We start from the raw sequence: 25835 nt of genomic DNA on the forward strand, positions 1-25835 counted from the left end.
CTCTTCAGAAATAAATTCATTGTTTATGAGCTGAAACTAAAAATCTGCATTGCCAAATTGGTTCTTCTGCGAATGAACAAGGAATCCTACTCAGTAGTAATTTCCCCTCATCTATATTAAGCATCTAGAGAGGACTCCCTAGGGACAAAATAATATGGAGCCTTAATTCAGGCCATATTATTGTGATTATTTATAATATTTCCAGGTAACTAAATAATTAGCCTCAATTAGTATCTTACTGAACAGCTAATAATTCCTATTTTACCATCTTTGAGCTACACCATTTCTAAGAAGCAGCAGAATTATAGCAGCTAAGGAGACAAAAATACAGATTTAAATCCTAGTTCTTCTGCCATTTAGTAGCTGTGTGTGATCTTGGGCAAATTATCTAAATAAAATGAAAGAAATAAATTTCCTGTTATCACTTTGAACAAAACAAATATTTTAAGTATCAAATACTCATTTTAGATATGCCAAAATATCTTCAATTTTCTCTCGCTTTCTCTTTATCTCTTGGCCCTCTTAACCTCTCATCAAGGAAAATTCACCTAAACATACAGCTGACCAATCTCACAGAGTTGCTGTATCTGATGTTTAAGATGCATCTCAGGATAAAGGGCAATGCCAGCACTTTCCATATGCATCAAAATGCCTCCTCCTGGACTCTTTAAGGCTAAAAACCTAGGTTTTCACACTCTGATCTTGTCTGAAATCGTTAACATCAACAGCTTTCCCTTTGACAAGAGGTGTATCATAATATCAAAGTGTTGGAAGGGGTATAAATAGACCACCTAATACGACTTATCACCTGAGAAAAGACACTTGCCTGTTCTTATATTATAATCTATATTTTATTATTCACAATGGCCAAAAACTGGAAATGACCCCAATATGCATATATCCAAATATGCATACATAAACTGTGATACATCCACACCATGGAACACTACTCAGCATCAACTTGAATGGGTTTCAAAATCATTGTGTTGAGTGCAATATGTCAAACAAGAAGAGTAAATGCAATATGATTCCTTTTATATGACATTCTGGAAAAGAAAATTATAATTTTATGACAAAATAACAGATTAGTCATTGCCTGGGGTCAGGCATGGGAGGAAGCGATCAAATTCAAGGGCACAAGAACACTTTAGAACAGGTCCTCTGTGTTAATTGTGGTGGTGGTTACACTATTGTATACAATTACCAACATTCATCAAACCGTACGCTTACAACAGGTGATTTTTTAATATGTAACCAATATCATAATTGAAAAAAATTGTCTTACCCAACTATCATTGATACCATCCAAGCAAGATGTCCTAATTGTGAAATCTGTCATTTACCAAATGAGCTATTAGGTTTGGAATATATTAAGTTTGAGATCCTGGTAGAATACACAGAAACCAAGCAGATCATTGAAATGTGGCACCAGATTTAGGGATATAATTTATACATTTAGAAATTGTTTCCTTCTTGTTTTCACATCTTCCTTTCTCCTTCCTTCCATTTTTCTTCTTTCTTTTCTACTTTCCTTCCTTCCTCAAATATACTTGAGCACTTTCCAATTGTAGCCAATATCCTAGACACTTGAAAATTATTTTGAGGCCGGGCGTGGTGGCTCACACCTGTAATCCCAGCATTTTGGGAGGCCGAGACAGGTGGATCACAAGGTCAGGAGATCAAGACCATCCTGGCTAACACAATGAAACCCTGTCTCTACTAAAAATACAAAAAATTAGCCAGGCGTGGTGGCACACGCCTATAGTCCCAGCTGCTTGGGAGGCTGAAGTAGGAGAATGGCATGAACCCGGGAGGCGGAGGTTGCAGTGAGCCGAGATAGCACCACTGCACTCCAGCCTGGGCAACAGAGCGAGACTCCTTCTCAAAAAAAAAAAAAAGAATTATTTTGAAAGAAAAGAAAATATAAAACTTTTACCATGGAAAGGGGCAAAGAGCAGAACCTTGGTCAATAGCTACATTTAAGATTGAGAGAAAGAAGAGGAAAACAAGTAGACAAAAGGAATAAAAAGAAATGTTGGAAAGAAATGCAGAAGAGCCCACAGGTTTTAAAATAAAGTTTTCTGAATGTTACCTCCCAAATATAGAATCTCATTTGAAAGGAAAGAGGAAAAGAAAACCAACCTCCATGGTAGAACGTAAGAGGCACTATCACTGGAAAAGTAATATAATCCTAGAAATAGGAAGGTCTGAAGGAATCACCTAGTCCAATTCCCATATTTTACAGAAATTTCAATACAATCTCTCTGTCAGCATCTCCTGTGGATTGGATTAGTAGCATGCCAGAAAGACACACAGTCGTGATCTGGAATGTTCACCTGTGGAACTATTGGAAAGTGTTCTTTCTAGGTGGGAACCAGGCTGTGTTTTAGCCTGTTAAATGACAGGCATGCACATTTTGCCAAAAACAGTGATTAGATGAAAAGTTTCTATGTGATGATTAAAATGAATTCAATTTAAATTAAATCTACCTTGTGGGAGCCAACAGATTCTGAAAATCCATCTGAAAGGGGATTCCCCGAATACACAAAGCTTTCAAAGGACGAAGGAAGGAGGGTAGTTTCTTTATACAAGGCCCCCAAGTGACAACCCCTGAAGCTCTCCTGCATTTTGACCTGGAGTCTATTCTGAGGTAGGCACCATGAACCGTAGCTTTCTAGTATTTTCTCACACTGCACACTCTCGTGACCTGTATGTTTCTAAGCTTCTGCCTAAAGGTGACAAAATTACCCTGTATCTTTCCACCTGTCAATAATAACAATGTTTTTTCAGCATCAGGGTTTCTTATATAACCTCTGAACAAGTGCTGGACACAGGTGTTTTCTTGGGAGCTAGCAGGTAAAATTACATTTAATTCTGCTTCTAACCTGCCTACAACCTTCGAGACCATCTTCTGGCAGAGCTGGGGCTTCTGTGCACTCTATTGCCACACTGGCATGTATTGAGTATGCCTTGCTTAGGAATCAAGCCACAGGCAGCTTCCATCCATTTGAGGCATAGATGATATCTAATGAAGACAAGCAGATGACATTAGAGAGACATGTCTTCCTAAAGAACCGAAGTGGGCTTATAAAGCACCGGTTCAGCTCTTAGCACTGAACCTCCCCACCTGATTTGGCATGGAAGGACTCAAAAATAAATGTATCCACTGCCCGCTCCACATACATATCCCAACCCAAAGTCTGGCAAGCACTTCCAGACTCTGCTGGCTTACCATGTTTAGGAGAATGTTAAAAACAACACTGTGGTTTTTAATAACTTTCTGGGTAGAGACCTATCTGGGTGCAATATACTGTAGCCTGCCTTTCATACCCAATTCCAGACCAAGGCTCTGTTATCGCCACAACCCAAGTCATCACCTGACTTTAATTCAGTTTTTGTTGTTGTTTCTTTTTCTCTTTCTCTTTCTTCCTTTCTTTTTACCCCAACTGATGATTTTGAGCAGCAGCAAGGTAAGACACATGAGGTAAGAGCAACTATTTCCTCCAAAGGCCAATAATTGACTTTTATAATTTGAAAAGGGGAACAAATAAGGAGCAAAAAGTAAAAATCCTCCAGCCACTTTCTCTCCCTTACCAGATGAAATGTGACCGCTCACACACGATGAGGTTATGCACATAGAGAATGTGGCCTTCAAATATTGACCTTCCCAAAGGGCAGGGATGGGTTCAAGTTCAGCACAGCCTTTGACATACCTTGGACAAGCCAGAGCTATCAAATGACAGCAGCAACTCCTCAGTGACATTTAGTTTCTGAGTGGTAGTTTCTCTGGAGGGGCTTTCACTCCGGTCCTGGGGCTAAACAACCTGCATATGTGGCTGAAAGAATCTGTGGCTCTGGGGAAGGAGGGGTGCAAATTTTCAGCTGATCCCATCTGCAATCATTCTGGCTTCTGGGGAAAGCTGAACTATGATTCTAAGAAGTTTATAAAACAATTTTGATGTTCAAATCCCTGACCCTCTGTCTCTACAGCCGTTCAGTCCCTGCATAATCAGATGAAAGAAAACACACTTAGGCAGAAATTGGGGGGGAAACCCAGAATATTAAAGAAAATAAAACACTGGAAAAATCTATGAATCAGTGACCTTTCTGTTCTTCCCACTCATGCCCTACCAGCTAACTACTTACCTCTGAGCAGCCACGGTTGCAGCAGCATCCAGAGCAAAATGTCTCATCACATTCTCCTCCAAATATTTCTGCTCCCACTTTGTCATATCAGCTTCCAGAGCCAGAATCCTCTCCTCTTTCTCCCGAAGGAGCTCCATCAGCGCAGCGGCATTGTATTCTGAAACGTTGGTGGGCTGACAGTTGCCCTGACGCTGTTGGGGCAGATGCAGAGAACCCTCAAGTTAGTGAGAGAAGAACCATGGTGTCTGAGCCCCTATTCTTGGAGAGGATTACTGCCCAGCCTACTTCTGTTTCGACTCTGATTCAGAAAGAAGCAGGGGGAATTCAGATCTCCTCCCAGGGCCACAGGACTTCCTATCATGGGCTTGAATGTGAGGTTCCCTTGGCCAGGAAAGGGGCCTGTCATATCAAACTGTCATGCTACTCAGAAAGTGAATTAATGGCCTAAAAATTGCCATCCCTGCCTGCCAGCATAACACACAACAGAAATGGGAATTTAAAAATCTGGCCGGGCATGGTGGCTCACACCTGTAATCCCAGCACTTTGGGAGTCTGAGGCAGGTGGATCACCTGAGGTCAGGAGTTCAACACCAGCCTGGTCAACATGGTGAATCCCCATCTCTACTAAAAATACAAAAAAAAATTTAGCTGGGCGTGGTGGTGCACACCTGTAATCCCAACTACTCGGGAGGCTGACGCAGGAGAATTGCTTGAACATGGAAGGTGGAGGTTGCAGTGAGCTTGGATCACGCCACTGCACTCAGTCTCAAGAAAAAAAAAAATCTAGGATTTAGATCCTATCTTGCCCATAACTTGTTGTAGTTATCATTAGTGACTCATGCCAACTTTTCCTAGTCTTGATTTTCATTCATCTAAAACTGAAAAGTGGTACAGCCAGATGATTTCTGAAGACCATTTCTAGTTCTACAATATCAAGATGTGTATTTGTGTAGCAGCGCTAATTCTTACAGCGTCTACTGTTCCTGGAGTTCATGTGAAAATAAAAGGTGCAAGATAAAAGGCTTAAAGGATATTTCTGGGATAGGAAGCTAAGGAAACAGACTTTGTATTCACAATTGGGAGGCACTCTGGAGTAAGATTAGGTGGGAGAAAAATGTAAAAATGAGCAAGTGTGTGCTTTCAGTGTTCACGTCAAATGCTAACTGAAAAATAAGCAACCAGGAATAATGTCATTTTCTTACTTTTTTTTTCCTTTCTTCCTTTAAGTTCTCCATACCTGCTGGATTCTCAGGGATTCCAGTTCCCTCTCCAGTCGTGTCCGGAGACGGTGCTCTAGCTGCTCACGTTTTTCACATGCTGCCTGGAGCTGTACAAGGGCCTGCTGCATCTTCTCCACTTTGTCAACGTACACTTGCTTCTTTTTCAGCTGGAAATCCATGTTGGGTAATTTGCAAGGTGAAAGGAAAAACAGCAAGCAACAGGGTCAATTATGTATCCCCTAAATCCAGCCTTGTGTTTAGATCTCTTCTTGTTTTAGAGTCCAGCTGCAAAAAGGAATGGATGGCGAGAAGGTCCTTCACAATGAGTAGCAGGCTGCCTTGTATTGCTCATAAAGAGAATGTGAAGGAATCGAGAATACCTTTTAAACCTCTTCCTTCTTCCCTATCTCTATACCTTCCCAAAGTCTACTCTTATCAGTACCATCTATGTTAGATGGCCAAGTTTTTCAGATTCCCAATTATGCACATCCTTATCTCTGGCCTTTTTCACTCTCATATGGATTATTCTTGGGGAAGGCATATCTTATTTTGGTTATTGCATTAGGCAAATGCTTTAAAAGGGTGGATCTCCAGGAAGAAAGGTTTGCTTTGGTATGGAAAGGAAGCCCACCCCTTTTATGTAGCTGTCTCTTCTCCAAGTTGGAGAAAAAGGGTGATCAACTGCTGAAGGTACAAGAAAGTCAGAATTGTCTTTTTGAAGTCTTTGGTCCTGGTAATCACCCCATATAATCCATCACTGCTCTCCTGGAAAGTTTCTGCTTCTCAAAAGTAAAGGCGTCACGTGATGGGTCAAAAGCCTTTAGTCTCCACATCGCCTAGCACTGCCTTGCTAGTTCTTTAGGTTATTTGTGATTGCTACTTCATGAGCCTGAATTGGAGACCCTGGGCTATAGTCTCTCAACTTTTATTCTGGAACCATAAAAGATCCCGAAAGCCTCAAATTAATGACTCAAAAGTGAAACTAAATGAGTCAAACATTATTATTCCTCTTTGCAAGCCTATAAGCCATATCCAAAAGCAAATGTAGAAGCAAGTAGGGAATAAGAGTGTGAGTTCTTTGTAACCTTGTAGCTTATAAGCAAAAGCTTGACTCTATGCAGATAAAATAATGAGAAAGATCTCAGAGCTCTTTAAAGAAGATATATATCTTCTTCTTTAAAGAAGATATGGGGAAACTGCAGGCTTCCCAACTTGTTAACAAATAAGCAGATTATGCTTCTCGTAATACTTGTGGGGCCTCCTCAATGCTAATAAATCAACTCATAGCTGTTTCCAAAGCAGAAATTCTTCCAAGTGGGGCACATCTGTCATTATTCTTCTGATGGAAGTTGATGTTAGGGATCAACATCAACTTGATGTTAGAGACACCTTCACTCTTCAGATTAAAATATGAAAATATTCTTGATAATCTAGTCAAAAAGAAATTCAGGCATCCGATTCTGACTTTTCAACAAATTCCCAAGCTCTTGAGTTACCTAGGTAGATAACTGCAACATAAGTTACCCACCCTACCAGCATTGCCTAACAGCCACTTAGCTGGGGCCCAGCTGGCAGAACCAACCTGACTCCCTCATTGCAGAAACCTTCATGGTAATGAGTCCAAATCACTACTTGGTAGAATTTCCAGTCAGACAGCACTAGCATGTAGTGATAGAAAAACCCTCTTTGTCTTATAATGGCCCCCTCCTCAAATTAGAATTGCTGAACTTTCTCTAAGTCGAAGGAACCCTATCTTGTATTTTCCTACCAGACCTGTAGTATGCCTTGCCTAGGTAACTGGAAAACAAAAACTTTTTCGACTTTTGTTGTACTTCTTTGACATTTCCTTTCATTCCAAGTCTAGTTCAATCTAGCCTTGAAAACCAGTTGAGGTGAGTTCGAAGCCTAGATGTTTTTATCCATTAGAACTTTTCCTAGGAAATAAAACAAACAAAACACCATCAAACTCTTTACCTCAGTAAGTTTAAACCTTTCTTCCCCGGGATTTGTAGCTGTTTATAACAACACTGACTAGGGCAACCAAAACTTTTGCCTCTGCCTTCCTATTTGCTAAGCTTTGAATAATTGGAGAGAAGGAAACAACCTCTATCCTTCACCTTTTGGGTCTTATAATCCTTATGAGCAATTTAAAGCTGAATGCATTTATTTGTGAATCGCTCTGAAAGTCCTAAGGGAGCAGGGCAATGTTAACGCAGAGAATGTGAACTATAATTACTAAGGCTTGCAGCAGTTATACTTAAAGGCAATTAAACTTAGATAGCATGCAGTTCTTGCCTTGGTGGTAAACTACTGCAATGCAAGCTCACAAAACTGAAAAATAAGCAATCCAGGGCCACGTGGATTTCTTCAGAAAGGAAACCTAAATATCCTAGCAAAAGCACCCCGCAATAGAAGTCACTGAGCCAACTCTCTGGAAGGGAAATGCAATAAAGGCCTGGGGAGTTCTCCGAGTTGGCTAAAGATAGACATGCAGGTCAGATAAATTCCACAAAGCAAGCCAAAAAATATCTCATTTTGATTTGCCACTGGGATGATTTTCCACAAGGTAGCAAGACCACTGTGGCTGGCATAGTTTTCCCACCTCATTTAAAAGGAGAAAAAGTGCAACTCACCCATAAACATCATAATCACCTAGTAAATGCCTACTCTCTAGATAGGGTAGAAAAAGACAACTCTTGCATGTGACCAGTCCAAGATCCTAGAGATGCAATCAACAAAGCCAACCATCTTCTAAGTTACACTCTCTACATTTTCTAGATCTTATCTACGTGTAAAAAGGAACAAAGACCTATACGCTTTATTAACTCCACTACTATCTTGAACATTATGTGCTTCACTTTTACCTTAGTCATGACAAATCATGATGTATCTTTATATGGATCAAATGAGATGATGCATTAAGTGCTTAGTAGAGTGTATAGTACAGAAAGTACTCCAGGTGGTTTGTTCTTTTTTAGAGAAAAATTAATACCAAGCCATACACATTCCAGTCCTCTCAACTTTGAACACTCACTCCAGATATCCTTGACATGGCTATCATTCTCTCAGTAACTCTAATGATCACATCATTGTCTAATTAGACAATGCAAATATAGCCATTTTCCCACAGGAGGACATATAACATTAGGCCTCAAACACTTTATGCTGTAGATATCTTTGGACAGCAAGTTGTTCATTGGAAATACAGTTAGAAGCAACCACTGAGTAGCTGCAAGGATACTGCATTTCTTTCCAAATGACATGATTTGCAAGGTACCTCTCCTTTAGGAGAAAGAAATATTTTACCTAATATAAAAAGTACTATTTAACTAAAGACCCCTAGGCAAAACAAATTCTCTTTCTCTCTCTTTCATTCTCTCTCTCTTCCCTCTTTCTCTGTCTCTCTCTGTGTGCGTGTGTGTGTGTGTGTGTATGTGTATGTCACATACACACAGATACACATATCAGAAATTTCTATCTGACAGCACAATGAAAGGTAAAGGAACAAGGTGACAATTAGGAGACTTGGGTTCTAGTCCTAGCTCTGCTATTAATAGCAACTTGCTTCTCTATTCTCAGCTACAGAGACCTCATTTGTTTAAAAAAATGAGGGGGGTTTCAGGAGTCAGCAAACCAAAATGGTCAGCAGCAGCCCAAATCCAGCCATGTCCATTGATTTTGTCTATAGCTGCCTTACAGCTACAATGGCAGAGTCGAACAGCTGAAGTTGCAACTGAAACTGCATGGCCCACAAACTCCAAAATATTTACAATATGGTCCTTTAGAGAAAAGTTGGCAAACCCCTGGAGAGGTCTTCAAATGGTGATGCAGAGTCCCAGTGTTTGGTGGAGGTGCTTGAGGGGCCACTATGGTGGGTGGGTTGTATCAGATGGCTCCTCTTTTATGTGTTTTACGTATTAGGGTTCTATTTAAAATTTCACCTGAAAAAACAATTGCCAGAGCTTTGTGTGTGTTGTATTCATGTTCATTTTTGTTGTCTGTTACCTGTCTTCCCTAGAGAATGGGCCTCCCACCTTATTTTGTTCCATCATCTTTTCATACTTGATGCTTCAGTATGGTTACATAGCTTAAGGTTCCTGAATAGCCCATAATATTTCACCCCTCACTGCCTTTGCACATGATCTTCTCTCTCTTAGGAATGCCCTGCCCCACCAGGATTTCAGAAGTTTTTTAAAAAAAAAAAAAAAAAACAGGGCTAGATACATGATCTCAGAAGATCTCTAAGAGTCTTTAACTCCCAAATCGGTTGTGAATCAGAATCCCCTTTTCACCTTCAACACTGACCAATATCCAAGAGGGCTCAGCCAAACGGGGTCCTAAGATTCTGTACTGTCACATTCTTAGGCATAAAAACAAAAGTTTTGCTTTAGTTTGTGTGTATGTACATGCAAGAGACATACTATATAATGTGTGTTCTTGTCATAAGACCCTAGATGATTTATTTTTCTGTTTTCAGTGTTCAAAGAACTGAAGGTTCACTTAAAGAGTTTCCAAAGCCAAGAAAGTGGTTCGAGTGTTTGTGCATAAAATGAGTTGTGAGGACCACAGATTAGACACTCTAGTTTCTAATCTAGAGACCAGTACCCATGAGCCCTCAAGATTCCAAGTAAATCTATCATTTAAGCCAAATCCCTCTTGAACATTCAGTGAATGGAGTAAATCCTTCATCTATTAAAGTTTTCTTACCAAATGCCAACTTTCAAGAAGTTGTCAAATCCTTTCCTTGCTTTCTCCAATTCTGTGTTTTCTTAATGTAGATCCCTAAACCGCTTTTACTCCCTGGCTTGATCTTTAGATCCACTTTCTCCCTAACCCTACCCTGACTCCCGCCTCCTACAGTACTCCAAGGTCCAATCTATGGTAGTTTCCTTTTTTGCCTTTATATCAATGGTTCTCAACTGGGGGCAATCTCCCCACCCCCTACCATGCCCAACTATCCAGGGGACATTTTAGCAATGTGTGGAGGAGACATCTTTGGTTGTCACAACTGGAGGTGGGGTGCTACTGGCATTTAATGACTAAAAGCCAGGGATGCTGCTAAATAGCCCACAATACACAGGACAGCATCCTACCACCGCCACTAAAGAGTTATCCAGCTCCAAATGTCAGTAACGCTGAGGTTCAGAAACTTTGCTCAACATTGCAGCACTACTGGAGATCTCCTTTGTGCCACACTAATATTTTAATGTTATCATGTTATCCTCAGTCACAGACCTCTAGGTGACTATAAGATTTCTCACTCTGAAACTTAGCATGCCCCAGATGGCTTTCATCTTTCCTCAAAATGTCATCCTTTTGATAGTTCAGTCATGATCATCATCACTTACCTAATTTTTCCAGTCTCAGAATCTTGGAATTATCATTCTTCCCTCTTTCCTTTGTCTATCATATCCAATCTACCACTATGTCTTAATTCTAACATCTCTCATATTCTTTCATTTCTTTGTGAGTTCATAGCCAACACAGTTTAAGCTATAATAACACCTAACAGATCTTACTTTCAGTTGCTCTCCTGATCTATACACACATGCATGCACATACACACACAGACACACAGACACACACACACCCACCCATGAGTCCATCCTATAGACAGCTGCTATAACAGACTTCCTGAAATAGTCATTTAAGAAAAAAAGCAACTGGCTGGATGCAGTGGCTCACACCTGTAATCCCAGCACTTTGGGAGGCTGAGGCGGGTGGATTACTTGAGGTCAGGCATTCGGGACCAGCCTGCCCAACATGGTGAAACGCCGTCTCTACTAAAAATACAAAAATTAGCTGGGTGTGGTGGTGCACGCCTATAATCCCAGCTACTTGGGTGGCGGAGGCAGGAGAATCACTTGAACCCAGGAGGCGGAGGTTAAAGTGAGCCGCGATCGCGCCACTGCACTCCAGCCTGGGCGACAGAGAGAGACTCTTGTCAAAAAAAGAAAGGAAGATAAGAAAGAAAGACAAGAAAGAGAGAGGAAGAAGAAGGAGAAGGAGAAGAGGAAGAAGAGAAAAAAAGAAATAGAAGGAAAGAGAGAGAGAGAAAGAGAGAAAGAAAGAAAGAAAGAAAGAAAGAAAGAAAGAAAGAAAGAAAGAAAAAGCAACCTCTTAAACTACTGCTAGCACACCCATTCAATTAGTGTTTATTAGGTACCTATTATATCCAAGGCACTTTTAAACCTACCTCCTCTCTTCTTTAGACCAGAGCTGCTCTCTTTCATCCATACCTCAAACTACTTGATGCTTTTACGTTCACCAGTGTACTGTCATTCTCCCCTGTTCAGCCTAGATATGGCTCTTAAAAATGCCTTATCAATCTAGGCTCCAACTGTCTTAAAATTCTTCCAGGTCTACTATGCAAATACTCAAACTTCATATTGGTCTGATCATTTCTTATCCCTCCTTACTAAATCACTAAACTCTCCAAGAGTTCTTCCTTGAATAATCTTACCTGATCCTGATTGCTGCTTTTCTTTATAGCTTCTCATCATGTGTACTCTATTAAGCAGTCATTTTTTAAAGATTTTATTCATGTGTGGATTCACTCATTCATTCAACAGATATTTACTGAATGCTTATTATGCATCAGGCCCTATTCTACAAATGAGAGCAGGAGGGATGTAGCGGGAAACAAGACAAAGTTTCTGCCTCAATTGGAAGGCAATATCCTTAGGCCACTTAAGGGTAGAGCCCTTCTATTTTCCTTGGTGTCTCTCTTAAGTTCTAGTTCTAGTTTACTGGTCACTATATTCTTGGTGAACAGTTAATATTAAATAACTATTACATTCAAGAACAAAAATGAGCATAGTATAGCTTATCTACAACACTGCAAATATACAAATAACAAACACACACCTCATAAATGTATTCACTTTGGCCCAGTCAAGATAAGAATTTCATATCATTCCTATTCAGAGATAAGTTTTTAAAGGAAAATCATAAAATTGAGAGGAAGAACAGTGGGAGGGCAATCTATTGAAGCATAAGGCAAATACTCTTGAGCTCAATCAATCATATGATTTTCCATTACACTTCTGTAATATTTTGAACCAGTTCCCAAGTATTTGGCAGATCTCTTAACCCCCTTCTGACTCAGGAAAATCTGATCCCTGCAAATGAATACCACGTGATGGCATCTCTTCCCTCCTTCCAACAACTGTGGGTGTCTTTCAAACTTATTTTTTAAAGGATGGCTATATACAAAATTACTTCTAGAGCCCCATTTGTCTTAGCCATTTGCAAGGAAGCGACTTAATCATTTAGCTTCCCATTTATTCACTAGTGGACAAAGAACAGGGTTAAAATGTTTTAGATTTAAGAGATCTGGGTTTTCTCCTAAATTTATCACTGACTGTATCACCTAATCTGTCTGTACTTTAATTTCTTAATCTGTCAAATGAGGATAACACTTGCAAGGTTCTTTGGGGATATACTAATATATCTGTAAATATGTTTAATGTTTAAAAAATACAAACAAGAAAATACAGATCAGTAGGCAGAAAGGACAGACTATTAATACCAGCTGGATGACCACCAACATATACAAACACTCCATTGGCTAAAGGACATTAAGGCTAAAAATATAAAACTAAGTCCAGTGCCTTCATTGTCTAATTTTCCTCTTCCCCTGTATTGTCCACAACTCCAAACACTCTTATACAAATGTCACAACTGAAGTGTATTTTTATTGTTATTCTCCTTCATACCACTGGTTATATGTTGCTCCAAGAGCCTGATTTTAGTTTGATCTGATTTAGTCTTACCCAGGAGCCACTGGATCCAAGTAAGGGTTCATGCTGAAGCAATTTGGTAACACTACCCTGGTATTAGCAAGCTGCCTCTGTCCATTGCCAGTAGGCTGTGGTCCACTGGTAGATATTAAAAGAATTGAAGAGTAAAAAAAACCACCTCTAAAAACTTGCTACCTCAGGAATAGGGCTCATGTTGTAAAGGCGACTAAAGAGAAACCCACAAGGCTTCCAATTTAGGAATTCCAAAAGCCAAAATCATAGGAAAGACTGAAAGAATTGAGCTCAGAGAGATCACTCCATCTCTATTTGGGGGTAGACATAATTTCTTTCTTGTAACACATTGGGTGGAAAAACGCCTACCTAAAAGTAAATACGGCCAGGCACGGTGGCTCACTCCTGTAATCCCAGCACTTTGGGAGGCCGAGGCGGGTGGATCACTTGAAGTCAGGAGTTCGAGAACAGCCTGGCCAACATGGTGAAACTCCGTCTCTACTAAATACAAAAAATTAGCTGGACGTGGTGGCACATGCCTGTAGTCCCAGCTACTTGGGAGGCTGAGGCAGGAGGATAGCTTGAACCCGGGAGGCAGAGGTTGCAGTGAGCCAAGATCAGGCCACTGCTGTCCAGCCTGGGTGACAAAGCGAGACTGCATCTCAATGAATAAATAAATAAATAAATAAAAAATAAAAAGAGAACAAAAGAAAGAAAGAAAAGAAAAGAAAAGAAAGAGATAAAATAGACTGAGATAAATATGGAGAATGTCATCCTTAGATGAAATGCACTTCAAATAAATCAATAATGCACCAGCAGAACACCTTGGAAGATTCCTGGGTGGATATGTATTTTATCTGTATCCTATCAATACTCTAAATGCACACATAATTCACATCCTTGGATCTTCCATCCAAATCTATAATCCATCAAAACACTGGGTAAGATTTACCTTCACCAATGAAATCCTATTGCTGTTTGAAAATTATTTTGGAGTATTAGACATATAAATATCTATGCCTATGACATCTTCCTCTAATATCAGGGAAGCAGGAAATTGGTTATGATGCTTTGTGGATAGGTGTCATAGCAGAAAATTATGTATCTTTAAAACCAAAAAGACAAATCAAATTAGTAAGGGATCCAGAAAGAAGGGAAAATATTAGCCCTTAAGAACAATGGTGGAAATGGAGTAAAACGGTATGAATTTAGCCTTAGAGAATTAAGTAGAATTGCAATGGGACTCCAGAAAATGCACTGGCTACTCCAATACGAGCTATCAATGTGACATCTAAATCATCACTAGCCACTGCAGTTCAGAAAAGGTTAACATTTGGGCCCCTTCTTGTTGAATCTCCATGGCTTTCATTCTAGCCTAAAGCCAAAGAACAAGGCTCACTGGCTCTCTCTGCCAGCCCTCTCACATTCCACACTCTCCCTTCCTGTGCACTCAGTTCAGTAAGCAGCCCACCCGCAGCATCTTCCCTCTTTGATCTTGCCAAGGCCTTTTTCCCACCATCCCTGAAACAATTACCCAAGCCGCTTCCACTCCGGATCATCATAAGACAGCAGCCAGCCAGAAGCCTGGGCTGCCCTGAGCCTTGTGAGAGGATATGCCAGACATCCATCGAAAATCTCCAGCGAGGTCAAATTGGTAGGGGGTGGGGAGGCTGTCTTTGAATGGGAGAATACCGTGGTTGCTGTAGGACACAGAGCTCTTTTGACTTGGAGTTTAATGAGCCTCCACTTCAATAGGACCTACGTGTCCCGAAAGAAAGATAAGGGCAAGGACGGAAAGGCACCATTTACCTCGTTCGGCTGCTACTGCAATAGGGGCACAGGGTACACGCTGGTTCAAGGCCTGGATCAGAGTGACTCACCAAGAAAACAGGTCTGATTTATAATTACAGTGCTATCCCCTCCCCAGCAAGATACCTCCTTCCTGGATGTCAGCAGAGCCAGGTCCATGAAAGAATGCATTGAACTTGGGAGCAAATGGAAGCTGTGATTTCAGGAGAAAGTTCTTTGTAAGCCTGAGGCAACATTTCTATGTAGAGTTTAGAGCACAGTGATTGTAGAGAACCTCAGGCAAGAGAGTTAATGAGATTAGCAAGAAGGAATGAATTTCAGGAAAAGCATCTAAATGAGGTCTTTGTAAAGAGAAAGACATAAATAAATGCAAGGGTCCTCTGACCATTAAAGTAGTCATAACCTTTCCCTGACCACCTTAATGCAATGAGAAGTAGTTACCTAAGTGACCTTGTAGTTAGAAAGCTGAGAAAAATAGTCTCCTGACAAAAGGTCTAATTTGAGAAAGTTTCCCTAATTTTGATTTGCTAAGTAGGCTAGAAAGGTTTTCCTTGGAAGAACTTCTAAGGTTCGAGAAAAGAGGAAAGTTCATGATGCCATTTGTAAGCCATCACTAAATTATCTGTTTATATGGGACACAGGCAGGTTATCTAACATATCCATGTGCCTTCAAAAACAGCCTTACTTGAGCCATTTCCAACAGACAGAAGGATAACTCTTCTATTCATGAATACCTTTCTCGGTTTAGAAATGTTCAATGATTTTGTGAAGCAATCACAATGAAGGCTCCTTCCTAGATCTGTTCCAGAACTACCTGTTTACCTCAAATACCTCCCTGATGATGTTCCAAACTTTGAAATTTCAGCCCTGAAAGAGCAAAGCCTAATGAAGACTGAGTCACAGCAGCAAAGCAAAACTTAAATTAGCAATTTCCTATATCTGAGGATAAGCAAAAGGGATGTTTTCCTTTGAACAATATAGAGGAGACACGACAAACAGCGCCCAGGAGCAAATCCAGCTCTGAGAGACTGCTAAAACAAAAAGGGAAATAAGAACCAGTTGATTTTCTCTGAGATGTGGTCTTCCAAGCCTTTATATGTGCTAGAAGTGAGCGGGCTTGAAAGTCTGGAAGACATCACATGGCCTCTGAGATTCCGCTGAGTAGAGGGTGGGAAGCCTGCTCTCCCAGTCAAAGGTTTCACCTCCTTTAGCAAGAGCAACTCAGAATTTCCTAACAATTAGACTCCATGTGAAAGCACAAATTGGATGAGGACTAAGAACTTAACAATAATTGATGACCTCATTTGAAATAAATGCCATCATTCAATCCCAGCTCAATACTTAGAACTTCTTTATATTGTAAAGCTACATACATATTTTGGGGAGGGCCCCTGGAAAACTACTAAAAATCTCCAGGACTAATGCCCAGAAAAGCCTCAGAAGTCTGAAGCCAGAAATACATTTCAGGCAACCTTTTCAGCGAGGGCTGCCCAGTGGGAACTAGAAATGAACATTTTCTCCCAACACATATATTATTTTCAATATTTTCAAACAACCAGTTACCACTGTGCCCTCGGATGTTGCAAAGAAAAATGGCTGCAGACAGTCTGTCCCCATTTATCTCCAACTGGCTGAGCACCCTTCCTGGAGGGGCAGCAGGACTCTCTGTACACCCCAATCTCAAAGCAGTCTGGACAAGTTTCTCATAGTCTTTTGAAAAGAAAGGCCCGACGAGTGAAGAAATTTTTTAAAAACTTAAAAGATGCAGAGGTTACTAAATCTGAACAAGCACCCACATTTTCTTTTTGGGAGGTGAACCAAAGGATGATTCAGACAGGGAGAAAGGCAGCAGGGTTTAGGGAATGAAGAGTCATGAGATACCAGTTTTATTTCTGGCTCTACCCAAGACTGGCCATGTGACCACCAGCAAGCTACTTCTTCGCAGCAGGTCTCTTAGCTTGCCCTTCTCTAAAAGAATTCAGTCTTACCCCATCCTGTAATTTTCTCTGGAATGTCCTCACAAAAATGTGAGGGAAGGGAATATATGGGGTGTAGCAAAAGGATGCGATAAGCTCCTTAAACCTAGACATCAGGTAAGTACAAGTCTTCCTCATTTTCTGTTGAGCAACTTAGCATAGTTCTGATATAGACAACTGATGAAGCTAGATATTAACCTGATTTTATACTACCTGAAGTTGATATTTTAGCAAGTCAGGCTAAGGGATATCATGAATTAGATGGCACTACCCACTGGTAAAGTGTGAATTTACAGCTCAACTCCAACAAGCATTTTAATATCCAAAAAAGAAAGCAGAGGAAATTGATAAGTTGGGAAATCTCCAGGAACTAGACCTATTCTTATTGAGGGAAAGGAAGCAAGCAATGAATGAAGGCAGTAAAGATACCTCATATACAATAGCCAGAATGCTTTTTAAATGCTAATAAATTTCTTTTGTTTCAAATCTACAAATTTCTCAACTTTTTATGATGAAGGCTATTTTTCCCCTTAAAACAATTCAAATTTCAGAGCAGAAGTCTGTGAGATATGAAATTTTCTTTACCAAGATACACTTTAGCATCAATTTTTGCTGGAACACACCCATCCCCTGAAGGGCAAAACATCTAAGAGTTAGTAGTCCAGTGCAATAACAACTGACATCCAAGATAAATTAATGACAAGCCAGCAGCAAATTTCCCTCTATTTCACATGAGTACAGTTTAGTGTTGCAATCAAATAGCATCTATGTCAAGCCTAATCAGATACATATTAATCATATGCTTAATAGTTTGGGGGCCCTTGCATTTGTCAAGGGAAGGCTTCATCTCTGCACACACATAAATGACAAGTCCATTCCTCCACGTAACTATTTTCTAGAAGTAGCCACTGAGAACCACAGCACAGCTTTTGGCCAGTGCATTTTTTCTGAAATAAACTGTAAACTGTCCCTGGGTCCCATCCTGTCTCAGACCTCCCAAGATTGCTTCTATTCAAAAACCAATCTGCCAAGTAAGTCCAACAGTAAAAGATATGGCCAGCAAGAATCATTTCTGACCTGAGAGGGGACTGACTTCCCACTAAGCCTGGGTAGACAAGGGCTGTTCAGATTTCAAAATCCTTAGAGTACTTTAAGCTACCTAGAATTATTTTCTAGTTTTATAAAGTTTTAAAATACCTGTAAGGGCAGAAATTAAAATATACATCTATACATATACATATCTATACATCTATGTCCATATATATATTTATATATCTGTCATAGGCTTATGGTAGGGCTAGGTATATAGTAAGAGCTTGGAATATGGGGGCAGTGAGCTTCTTATATGAATGAACAAATGGAAACTGTTTCTTGACCCTGGTGATTTCCTATTTTGGAGCAAAAGAAAAGAATTTACCAAGAAGAGAAAAGAAAGCAAAGTCCACTCACATCAGCACAGTGGAAACTAGGAGCAGCAGATGGCACCTCCCTTCTGGGGATTATGCAGCTGCCAATTCACCACAATGTGGAGCCCAGTGTCCCCGATTTCCCAGCCCTCCCACCCCCAGGCTCATATGCTACCTGAGGAAACCATACCTCTTCTTCCAGCTTTACCACCTTGGCCTGGGCATTACTCAGGGCCTGATCTCGGATTTCGATGTGTCGTCTTTGGTCCTCATTGGTAGAACGGGCAGTGGCCAGCTCCGCTTCCAGCTTCTCCTTCTCACGCTGGCTTTCTTTATCTGTCAGGACATTAAACATCAACACTGCCAGCCTGGAGCTGGCTCAAAGCCTTACCTGAGCAAAATTGACACATCATACCCTTTACTAGATAGCCTACTGCTCTAGTGCACAGCTGAAGAACCAGTATACCCAAGATCTGGACTCTATCACTGGCTCTATCACTAACTTGTTGTAGAAATTCAGAAAAGTCACTTAACAACTTAATGGTTGTTGAGCAGAAGCAATGAGAAAATAGTTGTAACGTGTTCCAAAAATCATTAGGCATTACACAAAGAATACACACACACACACACACACACACACACACACACACAGAGCCCTCAGAAGAAAAGGTAGGCTCATCTCCTCAATTTTATTTCTTCCAAATTGTCTTACATTGGCAAAAAGCAATTGAGCTCAAAACATTTTCCCAATTGTTTCCTCATGACAGTACATTAAATAGAGCTAAAAATGACATTTCATAAACTGGATAAAAGCTCAAGCCCACCCTTCACACACTAACATCACTTTGTAACTGAGATCAAGTCTACTCGACAACATGTCCTCTCCACGGAAAACCTAACCCAACACCACCCCCTAACCCAACCCACTTTATCTCAGCATCTGCTTCTCTTGGGAATCCAATGTCTTTTAAAAGATAATACACTAAAACTGGAAATCATGTTATGCTTTTATCCTACTCCTTCTCCGGTAGGATAGGCTAGGTGTGGAGGGAACACTGTAAAGAACAGGGCAAAGTTAGATGGAAAACATCAAGATCAGAGGAAGAAAGGCAGCCATTTCACCTGAAGAAAACATCCTCTATTTGTGAATCTCCTTTTCTCCCTTTAAGCCTATTAGAGTTTGAAAGTTCAGTTTTTTTTAAATAAAGTAATCCAATATGGCTGGGCATGGTGGCTCATGCCTGTAATCCCAGTACTTTGGGAGGCTGCGGTGGGCGGATCACGAGGTCAAGAGATAGAGACCATCCTGGCCAACATGGTGAAACGCTGTCTCTACTAAAAACACAAAAATTAGCTGGGCGTGGTGGCACACGACTGTAATCCCAGCTATTCGGGAGACTGAGGCAGGAGGCTGAGGCTGAACCCGGGAGGCAGAGGTTGCAGTAAGCCGAGATAGCGCCACTGCACTCCAGCCTGGTGACAGAGCAAGACTCCATCTCAAAAAAATTAAAATTAAAAAAAAGTAATCCAATATGCTTGTGTGCTTACACACACACGTTTTATACATATGTATATATACATATGTATAAAACATGTGTGTGTGTATATATATATATATACTTGCATATATACAAAAACGTATGTGTGTATATAAATACTTGCATGTGTGTGCATATGTGTATACAAATATACTCTATGACCTTAGAATGGAAGAGCTTAGTGGGCAGATAATGGTCTTTCTGGCTTGGGTTTTAAAGAGAGCTCAGTTTAGCAGCACCTATATAATGAGCGTTTAATAAACATCTGTGGATGGATATAAGAAAAATAGAGGAAGAAAGCACCAGTATGAGACAGTAGCCAAAACTATAATTTTTAGGAGAATGAAGGAACATGATCACAAGCTAGCATTTGCATAAGTTAATACAGATTTATAAGTAATCCCTAAACAGATTTTACACTTTGGTCCATACACTATTCTTATCTCAATCTGCCCTCTTCTAGTGGCTGGCTGTACCTTGTTCCAGTACCCACAGCTAATGAGAATATCAGAATATTACACCTGAAGTGATATCACTGAATTCCAACGAAGTAATTCTCACTCTTCCCAAATGATCACTTAAAGATTTCATTGCTTGGTCCTAGTTGTAGATGTCTATTTGTGAAATGGACCCCTTGTGACTCCAGCAGGGAGAGGGAAAAAGGAACCATTATGAAATATGCCAGAGCATTCTGTTCTTAACAAGGCCTGCCCTCAAGAGAAACTATTTAACCAGAACCTAATCTATGAGTTTTTGGGATTTTGTTTGCTTGTTTGTTTGTTTCCAGAGCCTAACTGACCCACGGGAAAGGAAACATCCAACTCCAGTCTGCTCTGGCCTTCCACACGAGAGAAGGAAATAACCAGCTGAAGCCCTTTCTAGTGATCCTGCACCACCTAAAGGGGTGAAAAAAAACTGAGATGCACTTGTGAAGTTCAGTCCAGAGGCACAGGCTCACTAAAAGACTGAGACCTAATCATAGGTCTAGAGCACTTCCCTTTCCCCCAGATTTTACTATCACATCCTGAAAGGCCTATTTACCACAGTTGCCTTTTACCCCATACATCAGGTCTGCCATTTCACACACACACACGAAAAAACCTACAAGTCACACTAAAAGGTAAAATATACAGTTTGAAAAGACAGGGCAAGAATCAGAACCAGACCCCGAGATAAGGCAGGGATGCTGGAATTAACAGACTGGGAATTTAAAACAAATATGATTCATATGCTAACGGCTCTAATACAAAAAGTAGACAGCATGCAAGATCAGATCAATAATATAAGCAGAAAGAAAGACATGTTAAGAAAGAATCAACAATGCTAGATGGTAAAACAGAGGTAACAATACCATCTTATTTAACCTCACAATATTTGTAAGGATCAAATGAGATAGAAGATTTATTTAAGTGAAAGAAATGTTAGAAAGCATAACCAAACACCAAAGGAACTTACTACATAAAGCAGATGATGATCATCATCACTACGATTAGTAATGAGAATCTGTAGCTTCAAAACCTTTCATTGTGATACAACAGATTCTGTACACTAATTTTTAGTATGAGAAAGTTGAGAGTCACCTGACCTATAAAATCAGCAATTCCATGTTTCTGAATCAAATCATTATAACTATAGGGGACCATGACACATGTAGTTATGTCCCTTGTCTTTCCTCTCCTCTTAACTAAGACAGACCTCACACCAGAAACTCAAACAAGTAGTTTCGATTTTTTGGAGGTTAAGTGCTCTTCATCTGGAGACTTAAACCTTAAGTTATAGGAGAAACTTCAATAGGGCAGTCTCACCTTCTTTCCCACTCTGACTTTGCATTTGGAAAGAAAGGAACATCTGTTGAATACGTATTGCATACCAGGTATTGTACTAGCTTAATCCTCAGAACAACCATACAAGGAAGGTACTATTCTCCTCTCCAATTTGCATATGAGAAAACAGAGACCCAGACAGCTTGACTAACTTGTACAAGGTCCCACAGTTGGTAAATAAGTAGTGGAGCCCTTATTTACACCCAGATTGGTTCTACTATACCGGGCTGCCTTCTTCTAGGGTTGAGTTGGTTTGGTTTCTCTAGGATTCCTGCAGTACATTCCCCAGAGAGGCTTTTTGAGAGGGCTTTCCTTTCTCCTGCCACAGTTCCAACCATACAGGACCCTGTCAGTGTCCCAAGCCGAAAGAAATTAGGAGGGACAAGAGTCATGCCCTCTTCCCTGGCTAGTTGATGAACTTCACTTTTCCTTCCTAGAGCCATTTGACAGTCTTTTGCCCTGCCGGTAATACCGTCTGATTTACTAAGTTATCACATTTTATAAACCTGTAAAGAGCTCCTAGGACACCTGAAATACCATCTCCACACAGAAAGGAGTATGATCTAGCTGATCCAGAACAAAGAATCTATACATTTTGTTTTGTTTTGATCTGAGAGTCTGCCACCCTCTTTCTGCCAGTGAACTAGCTCTGACAGCAACTGTGATGCCACAAAAGCAATTTCACAAAAATTTATACTAGGCACTGATGACACCAGAAAAACTACATTCCTTACTCTAAGATATGCTGACAAAGGAACAGGAGGTACAGGGAAAAGAAAAAGAAAAAACCTGTTCTGAAACCAGAGCACAACAGAACAACCCAGGAAGGGAGGGCAGTATTGTAAGTGAAGATCAAACGAACTTGTAAAAGCTGGCTAGAAGCTGCATGGAATGAGCTGAAAGGGTCATTTGGAGACCTAGCAAAGATGGAAGAGAATGACAAATCCCTACTGAGCACAACTACAGCCAGAGCTACACTGAGGGAGACTGGGGGTAGAGGAAACTAGCTACGAGCATCTGCAGAAATGAGAGCAGTTCATCTGTTTCCTCCCGACTAATTCTCCCTGTGGACTCAATCCACTATGAAGTTTTTATTGCTGGTTTTATTAAGGCAATTGGAAATAATTAGACATTGTCTAGCTGGGTGGGGTCCATTAGAGACCGATAAAGAAAAGGATTAATTCATTGTCATGGTCCTAGGAGTATTTCCAGAGAAAGGAAACACTATTATGAGGAAGACACAGCTCTGCCCTCCCCCACATCCTCCAACTCTGCAGCCAGAGTCACTAGTTCAGGCCATAGGATTAGCTCCCCTTGCAATCTGCTGCTGTGTAACAATAAATACTAGGGAGCCCCAGGTACAGGTGAAGTATTCCAAACACTATCATCGATCCTGCATATTAATCCCATCTCTACCAGAGCCAACACACAGTTTCTTCTAAGAAAATCCCTTCAACATGAAGGGACCTCATGTTCAGTAAGGCTCTTTATTTAGATAGCAATGACACTAGCAGGGATTTCAAGGGGCTTCTCTAGTTTAATGCTGAAGGACCAATGTGATGTGACGAGATGTTGTGGCAAGCAGCCTTCTTGGCTTAGGAGGAAAAGAACAGAATCTTCCAACTTCATGCCTGAATAGGAAAAACAATCCTTAAGTGATATTGACTCTGCCCTGGCTGTTCTAAAAGGCTAAAGAGAACAGTGTAATCTTTTCACGCACCTTGCTCCCATCCACACGTTAATACCTGTTTCTGCAGCTTGCAGACTTACTTTTTGCAAAGAGCTGCGAGATGGTTTTTCTGGTGTCCTCTGACCCCTCATATTCCTTCTCTGCAAGCTGCTTGTTGGCAGTCTCTAGACGCTCTGTGAAATTTGGAGACAATCAACAGGGTCTCAAATGTAAACTTTCATGCACATACTATTGGCCCTCTAAATACTGACCTTTGGTAAAACAAGCCTGTTTCTTCTTGTTAAACAGGAATGGGTGACTAACATGAGTTTGCAAATGTGAATCCCAAAATAATACTAGACCATGGCCGGGGAGGAGGAGGTAAGTATTTAATGCTTTCACTCCTCACTGCCAAAACCTAAGTTAAGTGCAGAATTCTAAATTTCAATGAAATTATCCATCCCCAAATATATAAAGATATCTTTCATTAACCAGAAAAAAAAGAGTATCACAGTTATTATAAAGTATTTAAACTCATGTAATGTCAAAGCTAGAAAGGGACAACTAGCAGCATGTATTTGGGCCCCCTGACTCTAAAGATAAAATAACCAAAATTCAAAGATAGTAACATCCCTGGCCGGGCACAGTGACTCATGCCTGTAATCCCAGCACTTTGGGAGGCCACGGTGGGTGGATCACCTGAGGTCAGGAGTTTAAGACCAGCATGGCCAACGTGGCAAAACCCCATCTCTACAAATACAAAAATTAGCCAGGCATGGTGGCGCACGCTGGTAATCCCAGCCAGCTACTCAGGAGGCTGAGGCAGGAGAATCACTTGAACCTGGGAGGTGGAGGTTGCAGTGAGCCGAGATTATGCCAGTGCTCTCCAGCCTGGGCGACAGTGCAAGACTCCAACTCAAAGAAAAAAAAAGAAAAGAAAAAGGAAAAAAAAAAGAAAGTACCATCCCCAAGGTTAGCAGTTTTGAAGGTGCTGAAGGCACTTTAAAGTAGAAATATTTCCCAAAGTCTTCAATATTATCAGGTGAAAGTCAAAAATAAAAGGAGTCAGTCAGTCCTGGAAATAAGAGAGGACATTATACTTCAAGCTTGCAGTCAAAGGGCACGCCTCTGTAAAACCTGTTAAAAAGAAGAGGCAGCACCTATTGTGGAGGTGGGCCAGGTGGGTCCAGGAGTCCCAGCAGGGATCCTGCCTGATTAACACATCAGCTCATTGCTCAGAAGACCAGTGAGGTGCATCCACACTTTGATCAATCAAGCTTGGGACTGAGGACTATTGCAGTCACAAAAAATTAGCCTGGCACATGCCCAGCCATTTACTGCCCATACCGGTGGGTTGGACAACCCCAAAGAGCCTAGTTGGATCCTGCTCAGCCCTTCCCTTCACCACCCTGCAGCTGCTTCAGAAGTACAAAGACAAGTCTTTTGGTTCCCTCACCTCTCAGATCCCTGTTGAAATCATGCATCCTCCGAATCTCGCCCTCTAGCTTGTTTCTCATGGCTTTCTCTAGGGCCTCTCTTTTGGAGGATGACTTCACGAGGTTCTCATATGCCTCCGAGACGCGCTGGATTTCTGTCTCCACCTTAACAACAACAAAAGACAATGGTGGTGATGGTAGGAGGGTGATGGGGAAAATGGTCTGAAAACAAACAGGCAAATCCTCGCTGACAGCTTCTCCCAGGGCTCACAGATGGCCAGGAGGCAAGCATAACACAGTCAGATGAGACAAGTTTCAAGAAAGGATCTCCACCTTTAACCACAAGCTTAGTAATTAACTCATGGTGTCATGGTCTTTCCTCGGGTTAAAAAAATAGACAATTTCTGCCTTCAGAGGAGATGGTAAGATAGAATAAACTTTATAAATAGTTATAAAGGATTTTAATTTCTGAAGAAAACTCTTAATTTTGAAAATATTAGTAATAATATATATAGTATGTAGATATTCCAAAGCATTCAAAGGGCTTTCACATGTTGGTTCCAGTCTGCACTGATTATCTGCCTAGACAGGATACCTCTTCTCATTTTAGTAGAGAGAAAAGTCAAATTGCCTCTGAAGATCAACTGTCAGCAGCAGAGACCAACCCTAAAAACCCCAAGCTTCATGAAGTAGTTCAGTTCAATTTAACAAACATTTACCAAGGGCCAAATATTTGCACGAACTCTTTAAAGTACTATTGGGGGTGTGTAAATATGAATGAGAACATTCTCACTGCCCTCAAGGAGGTTTCAATCCAATCGAATGAAAGAATATAGGGCAAGATACATCTTTAAGAAAAGTAGAAGTAGTGCCATAAAGTACAGACAAGGAAGAAGTTATTCCTGGTTGGGGAAGTGGGGAGGAGAACAATTTCTGAGAAGAGGTGGCATTTAGAGTCAGATCCTGAAAGCTGGGTCAGATTTCAATGAGCAGAGGTGAGGGGAAGGGTATTCTATTCTGAGTAAGCAAATGCATTCCCAGAATGACCAGTCGTTTAA

The 25835-nt window shown here is 40.7% G+C and overlaps 1 protein-coding gene across 6 annotated transcripts in view; it reads right to left on the minus strand.

Moving 5' to 3' along the window:
* The window catches only part of AMOT (angiomotin), a 66088-nt gene that overhangs the window by 11651 nt on the left and 28602 nt on the right, over positions 1-25835 (minus strand). For all 6 annotated transcript variants that reach the window (XM_009439539.3, XM_063804513.1, XM_063804512.1 and 3 more), the window contains 5 exons: positions 24798-24942; positions 23443-23535; positions 18502-18647; positions 5384-5533; positions 4147-4337 (listed from right to left, as the gene is read on the minus strand). In XM_009439539.3, the coding sequence (XP_009437814.2) occupies positions 4147-4337; positions 5384-5533; positions 18502-18647; positions 23443-23535; positions 24798-24942 (725 nt within the window). The remainder of the gene's footprint in view (positions 1-4146; positions 4338-5383; positions 5534-18501; positions 18648-23442; positions 23536-24797; positions 24943-25835) is intronic.

The sequence above is a fragment of the Pan troglodytes genome, chromosome X, assembly GCF_028858775.2.
Source record: "Pan troglodytes isolate AG18354 chromosome X, NHGRI_mPanTro3-v2.0_pri, whole genome shotgun sequence".
Taxonomy (NCBI): Eukaryota; Metazoa; Chordata; class Mammalia; order Primates; family Hominidae; genus Pan; species Pan troglodytes.